General features: G+C 26.1%; 1 protein-coding gene across 1 annotated transcript in view; it reads right to left on the bottom strand.

Moving 5' to 3' along the window:
* Positions 1–8,315, bottom strand: part of LOC100200345 (general transcription and DNA repair factor IIH helicase subunit XPD) — a 69,058-nt gene that overhangs the window by 48,397 nt on the left and 12,346 nt on the right. Inside the window, exons 6-7 of the mRNA XM_065806118.1 lie at positions 5,035–5,148; positions 4,849–4,965 (exon numbers count right to left, since the gene is read on the bottom strand). Of these exons, the coding sequence (XP_065662190.1) occupies positions 4,849–4,965; positions 5,035–5,148 (231 nt within the window). The remainder of the gene's footprint in view (positions 1–4,848; positions 4,966–5,034; positions 5,149–8,315) is intronic.

Consider the following 8,315-nt stretch of genomic DNA (forward strand, 5'->3'; position numbering starts at 1 on the left):
GAGTCAGGCCATTTGTCAGTTGATGTATGTACTGAAGCCCCTGGCAGCAGGCTATTAGCAGTTTTATATATATAATATATATATATATATATATATATATATATATATATATATATATATATATATATATATATATATATATATATATATATATATATATGTATGTATATGTATAAACAATATATAAACAATCTTTTTTAAACATTTTAACATTTTGATTTTAACAAAATCTTTGCCAACTACTCATAAACTAGTTAATTATTTCAAACCAATGTTTATTCTACAATCAATCTAAAAAATTAAAGATAATAAAAAAACTTTTGTTAAAAAGGAATTTCAAAACTAAAATAATCATCTTTTCATAAATTTGTTATATTAAAAAATTGTTTACTTAAAAAATTCTCTAAAATAATAATTATCAAAATTGATTATGGTTTATCTGGCAATGCATTCATATACAGTTATAAGTGCATTAGGCACTTTTGTATATTAGCACTTTTGTAACAAGACGATTATAAAAAATTTATTTATTTGAAACTCTAAATAAATAAACAAAATAGTTGAATATAAAATAAACATCAAAAAGTAATTTGAATTTGACAAAAAAGAATTTTATTTTCTTTAACATAGATTAGAATATTCAAAAGTTAAAAAAACAAAAAAGTTAAAAAATTAAAAAAAATTTATTTAACTATCTGTTGTTTTTTTATCCAAAAAAAATATTGTTTGACAAATGCGGTGAAAAATCAATAATATATAAATATGGAAAAACACCACTAATGTCATAAATTGGTTTTCTAAAATTAGTAACAAAAATGAATGCACATTTACACAATTTGTTATTAATGATTTTAACCCCTCAATTACAGCAAAAATATTAGATAAAACAGTAGAATTTGGAAAAATCTACACTGAAATTACAGACAACACTAATTTAATCTAATTAAACATAGTAGAAAAACTTTATTTTAATAAGGAGATGTGAAAGAAAAAAACATGCACGAATGCTTTGATGTAACAATGGGAAGTTACGATGGAGCAGAAATTTGCGAATTTGTAGGCTTATATATTTTTAATTCCCAAGCTAAAATTGTTCATTTAATCAATTAGGCATGTATTGCGATGATGGTTTAATAATAATGCATACAAAAATCAAGGCCTTAACTAGACAAAATTAGAAAAAATATTTTTAAAGTTGTCAAAAACATTGGCTTCCAAATTGAAATAAACATTAATTTAAAAATTTTAAATTTTCTTGATGCCACATTTAACCTCTCGGAAAATTTTTATAGGCCTTGTAAAAACCTTATGATGAATATTATATAGTATACTAATGTAAATTATATATATAGTATATTATTATAAATTCAAACCATCCCCCTCAAATCTTTAAACAAATTCCTAATTTAATTAACAATAGACTAAATCAAAACTCTGCTAATGAAAATATTTTTAAGTCTTCTTAAGGAGTATGAAGATGCTCTTAAAAAAGCGGATTTTAAAATTTCTAAAATTTGAAAAAAGAAAAATAGAAATAGAGATATAATTTCCTTCAACCCTTCAATTCAAAAATGTTTCAACAAATATTGGAAAAACATTTTTAAAATTATTAGACGAACATTTCCCTCCCTCTAATAAATTGCAAAAAATTTTTAATTGAAATACTATTAAAGTAAGCTATAACTGTACAAAAAATAAAGAAAGAATTATAAAAGGCTACATTCTTGCATTGATTATTAAAAATATAATTTCTTAAAAAAAACTGAAAATTGTAATTGAATGGCTTAGTGTTAAAAGTACTTAAGTCACAAAATTAATGTTTTGAGAAAATTTAGTTTGATCAGAAATATAACACTTCAAAACAAGGATTTAAAATGGCTGATCAAAGTAGATTTTCTCAAAACATTTACTTTGTGACTTAAGTACTTTTAGCACTAAACCCTTCAATTGCAAACATAAAATTGAATGCCCTATGAGTTGAAAATGCTTATCAAAAAATATTACTTATAAATGCATTGTTTCCTCACAAAATAAACCTTATAAACAATGTATTAGTTTAACGAAAGTTGAATAGAAAAACGTCATGCCAACCACAAACAATCTTTTAAACAAAAAATACTCAAAAGAGACTATGTTGTCAAAATAAATTTGGCAACTAAAAGAAAAAAAAAAAATTGACCAAAGTCACACACTGCATTTTTATTGTACATTTCATATATTAATCATTAATTGTTGACAAGAGTTGCATGCATTTTTTTTAAAATGATGCATATCTGTGGTGTACACTGTATTTTTAGATGTATATTTTTCAAAAACTATGATCATATAAAGTTTAACCCCCTCAATTTGAGGGGGCTGTAAACATTGCAGGGTCATAAAAACTGAACACTAAGAGATTATTGCATGAAACTTGAAATTTGTTGATGAATATGAACTTAGATAAAAAAAGTCAAGAAAATATTTTATCAACTTGTTGCTCCCACGTTAAGGGCTGGGTGGGCCCAAAAATTAGGGATTTTTTGTTCCCAAGCTCCAATCACCCCAGTTCTTTGCAAAACATTATTTTTTGATATAAGCACAAACATACAAAAGTTTGCACTATGTCTTTAAGTGTCAAATCTCAAACATCTAAAAATCCAGTGTACCCCACTGCATATAGGGAATAATTTTTGAAACAAGATTGTTTATAATTGAACATCATCAAAACACAAGATGGCTTTGAAATGCATTGAAAAACAAAAAATAATCTGCATTATCAAGATTATTTTTGTTGTTGTTAATTCACCTCCTCAAGGGCAAGATACTACAGACAAGGCTACTTATTTGTGGTATAACTCTCTCTCAACTCTTTAACTCCGAAACACGAACCTTGACGAACAAGGCTGCTTCGCGGAGAAAAGAGTTGAGCACGGTACTACCAGGACGTGGTGGGAATCGAACTTGAACCTCTCGCTTATGAAGCAAGCATTCTACCACTACACTACTACCGCATTTACTATTTTTGTTATCTAATTTAAGCAAACCAATTTCAGAATAAGTTATCTTTGCATTCTTTATTTACATTAAAGCTTGGATTCAATATTCCATTTTAGCAGATGATCTGGACTTCATTGAGCTTCTTACTCTGTATAAAGATGTTTCTCCCTAACAACAATATATAATTGGTACCTTACGTGCAGAAAAAAAATCCTCAGGTTCTCATTTCTCAATGAATATCAACAGAAGAAAAAACAGTCCTGCTTGAATAAGGAACCTCAGAAAAATCTACTATAGGATCAACAACAAAAAGGATCCCTTTTGCATTATGAAATATTACCAGACATCAAAGCTTTGAACTTTTTTATAGATCTCCTTTTTAAAAAAGACTAGTTTACAAGATGCTTAAATATTAACTATTTTTGTTCCTATGAAGAATACTTTCCTTTGTATAAAACTTTAGGGATAAAATATTTTACATTTATAAATATATTATTATAGTGCTTATGTACCAAGCTTACCAACTTGTACAACATTCTTTTGTTCACAAAAGCTCTCTATACGTTTTGACCCAATGTAACAAATCATTTCAAAACAAATGGTATAATGCGCAAGAAAAGCATTTTAAATCTATTGTCTACATAGAAGGCATGATATGTAATTATAGTATAACAAGTTTTTAACTTTTAAACAAATATAATACATATATTACAAATATAATTAATGTTTTTAAGCTTGATTAAATGTGAAATTCTTTTTTAAGATGTTGTAATTAAGTGTTAGAACAGACCTATTTTCACATTAAATGAATGATAAATGTTTGCATTGCTTTTATGTAAATTTAAAAATTAAATTTTTGCATTTACTATTAGAGGTAATGAGTTATTTAAATTTGAAAGAATTTTTTACAAATTAAATTAGTTTTGCATCTAAAAATGTATGGCTTTGGTTTAAAGTTTTTTTGAACTTATGACATTTGGCTCTCATGATTTTTATACTGCCCCCATGTTTTTAGCTTGGCTCTGGCAAAATTAAATATCTTTGAATAATTTCAACTACATATTTTATTTATTAAAAAAAACCATTTTTGGAAGTCAATAATGCATTATGTAGAGTATGTTCTTAAAAACAAAATTGCTTGAATAAAATCTGCCTTCATAAAGGTTCTAAATTCTGATTTTATTGCTTTCAGTAAGGCATTGTAATAACCATCTTATTGTTTTCAGGGGGGCACTGTAATAATCATTTGAGAGACATCTTTAACTCATCAATCATAAAAAAAGTGACAGCTTTTAGTCAACTTTTACCTTTTTAATGGCTCCTGCTTCTTTTGAATATCTATGGGTTTGACTCCTTTCAAAAACCTATGGGTCTGGCTCATTTGCTCTGGTTCTTTTCAAAAACCTCCAGCTCCCACAGCTCCAGCTCCTTATCCCTGAGAATATTTTCTTAAATTTCTCAATTTTAATTGCCATTTTATCTTATTATTAATTTATTATAATTAGACAAAACATAAAACAGTTATTTCAACTTTTTCATTGCAATTTTATTGCATACACTTTTTAATTGCAAACAATTTCATTGCATGCATGTTTTAACTTTTGTGAATATTTTGTAAGCTGGAAATTCTAAGTTTTAGATGCCAATTTATCTTAATAACAACTATCAGTAAACAGTTACCAGTTATCTGATTTGATGTAGATCTTTTTGTTGTACAAAAATAATATTTTCACAACGAAATAGAAAAAATTTGCAAAAAATTGTTAACCTCATATTGGAATTGCCAAATGTCAACTTAACTCAGATATAATAACTATTAAACACCTAATGAATTAGGTTTATAAAAACTTTAAATAATTTAGTTAAAATTACCTCATAAAACTGACAAACTGGTGTTTGTTTATCAGCCTGATATCTAGTTCGAACAAAAGAAGCAGTTAAAGTATGACATTTTCCATCAACTTGTTTTCCATCTTTTAAATTTTTAACCTAAGAAAATTTTTTAAAATTTAAACTGCAAAAAATTATTAGTTTATGTAAAATACTCCATATAATTACCTCAGGGTGAATGCAAAGATTTTTCCTGGAACTTAATGCTAACCCAACCATTTTTAAATCTTGACCTGTTTCTTTTTTATAATAATCAAAGAGTATCTTAAGCTCTTCCATCACCTAGAATAAATATTTATTTTTTTAAATATCTTTCACTCATTATATATCAGCCCTCGGTATAAGAAAAAATCAAGTTGGCAATAATTTGCTAACTTTAATCCCTGTGAGGTCGGCAACAGGTCCCCAAAAAAAACGTATAAAAAAGGTTTGACCATAACACACAGAAACAAGGTCAGCGATTTTTCTATGTTTTATGGTCAAACCTTTTTGACCATCCTCAAATCCTTCTTGGTCAGGAGATAAGTCAGCATTACCGAATGCCAACCCTAATGAGGTTGATATATATATATACATATATATATATATATATATATATATATATATATATATATATATATATATATATATATATATATATATATATATATATATATACACACACATATATACACATATATACATATATATATATACAGGGGTGTACACTCGGATTTTTGGTAGGTTACCAGAAGGGTGACTGAAAGTAACCAGTTCTTTGATGTTGGTCACCTGTTGAAATTTTAAGTTGCACGTCACTATTTTTTATAAAAATCTTAGCATTTAACATAATATTTAAATAAAAAATGAGATGAGAAGTGGGAGTTACCCACTAACATTGTTATTGCCATGGAATTAATCTTTCGGTATGTGATATTCTTTACAAGAAAAAAGGTTCAGCAACAGAAACAACTAGTGAAGAACTAACTATGGAAGAGCTAAATAAAAATGAAGAATCTTGTTTCGACCCTGATGATGAAAATGAAAATGAAGAATGCTGGAATAAGGAATGTATCAGCTATGTTGATAAGGAAATGTAATTTTATAAGGACTATGATTCTATTATATTTTTATTTTATTATTGAGGTGCCCCAAGAAGTCCTTACGGTCTTATCACAGAGTACCGCGGATGAGCATTTAATTGGAAGTTCACGCCTCCTTCCTAACTAATGTCGCATAACTTGTCCAGAGGTGGGGTTTGAACCACGGATTCATTGTTTCTGAGGCAAGTATTATAGCAGCCATGGCACCACTGCACCATGGCTGCTATATCAAAGGTTTGTAAAATTTTCAAGCTGTTTAGAAAATCACCACTTAAAAATGATACCCTTCAAAAAACTTGTAGATCAAATTTAGGAAAAGAGTTTAGGCCTATACTGGATACTCAAACAAGATGGGATTCTCTAATCAGTATGTTAAAACAATTTTTGGAATTAAAAATTTTTATTGGAAAAGCTCTTATAGATATATTCAGAACAGATTTGATTTTATCAGAAGAAGAAATAAATCACATTTCTGAAATTGTTAAGGCTCTTTATCTTGTAGAGTTAAGTGTTATGGCATTGGAAAAAGAATGTGATCTAATAAAATCTGATAAAATTATTTTATCTTTACTACAAAATCTTAGAGAACAAAATACTAACATTGGTCAAAAACTATTAAATGTTGTGTCTGAGAGAATTACTGAAAGAAGAAATTATGTTATTGGTGGTTTACTATGCTATTTGCATAATCCAGATGACTTTAAAACAGATTCAGAGTTACCAGGTAATCTTTTAAAATACCCAAATAAAAATGAAATTGCTAAATTAGCTCAAGATGTTTTTATACGTTTGTTTCTACATGAGGAAGTAGAAGAAGCACCTGAACCTGATATCAAATCTACTTGTAATGTAGAACCAATAAGAAAAAAAACTAAAGCTGAAGAATTAGCAGAAAGGACATCAAATATAACTTCAACAACAGTAAGATATAAAGAACTAACTAGTAAGTCATCCCCTCAAGAGGTTTTGACTTGTATTAAACAAGAAATGGCAGTACTTGAAAGCACTGGAAAAAATCAAACTACTTAGAAATGGTTTACAACGCCATACTTAGCCTTCCACCTTCTGTAGAAGCAGAAACAAGTTTTAGTGCTGCAGGGTTATTTATTACTAAGTTGAGAACTAGTTTAAATGATGACACTGTTAATAACTTATGTTTTTTAAGATCGTATCTGAATAAAAAAGAGAAATAAATTCTTAAGAAGTTGTATTTATTTTTTTATACTGTAAAAATTTACAGTATAAAAAATAGATAATAAAAAATAAATTTAATTTGAAATACCAATTAATCTACCACCCCTACAATGAATGCTAAGATTTTCAAAACCCATTGTTTTTAATGGTTTGTAATTATTAAGATTTTATTTGTTACAGGAGCCTGAAAACTATTGATACTTTGAAGTACCACATAATTAAATTTACTTTTAAAACCACATTAAAGATATTATTAAGCTATTGATTGAATCTAAATTCGGTATTTGAAAAAGATTATATTTTCTTATAATTTATTCCTTATACTTATTTGCTTTTGTATATTATAATCCACGATAATGATGGGGTGACTTATTTTTTATGTAATGAATAAGTTAGCAGAAAATAAGAAAAAAATTTCTTTAACGAAAATTGTAAAACTATTTTACAACCCTTTAAAAATAAAGTTTACATTCAACATTTTACTATTTTACATTCCTTCAAAACCAAATTTAAATTTTTCTAAAATTATATTTAATTTAAAATCAAAAATGCTACATAAACAATATTAATAGTATAAATAATTTTAGTATTTAATAAATACTAAAATTATTTTATTTACAATTTTTTTACTTATATTTTAATTATTTTTAACAAGAACATAAGAAATGCGAAAAAACAAACTTTGGCACTGTGACTTTCAGAATAGTTTTATTCAATTTTGAATTAAAAAAAAAAAAATAGAACTTCAGAATAAAATTAGTCACCTTTTCATGCAATTCTATTACATCAAAGGATTTTTTATGTGTGTGTTTTTATAAATATATATATACATATTCATATATATATATATATATATATATATATATATATATATATATATATATATATATATATATATATATATATATATATATATATATATATATATATATATATATTGTATGCAAAAAAAATAATCGTACACTTGAATAAAAATCATAATTTTAAAGACTGCATCAAAAAAATGAGTTGTCCGTTAAAATATTTAAAAGTTTTTTTTTTAGATATTTTATCAAGTATTGTTTTCAGAATTTATTTGTGTATAGGTGAATTAATTGCTTTTTAAACCTTTTGAATTTCACACAATTGATCTAATGATGAATAAAATTGACTGCAAAAAAAAATAATTGTACA

The sequence above is a fragment of the Hydra vulgaris genome, chromosome 09, assembly GCF_038396675.1.
Source record: "Hydra vulgaris chromosome 09, alternate assembly HydraT2T_AEP".
NCBI classification, from domain to species: domain Eukaryota; kingdom Metazoa; phylum Cnidaria; class Hydrozoa; order Anthoathecata; family Hydridae; genus Hydra; species Hydra vulgaris.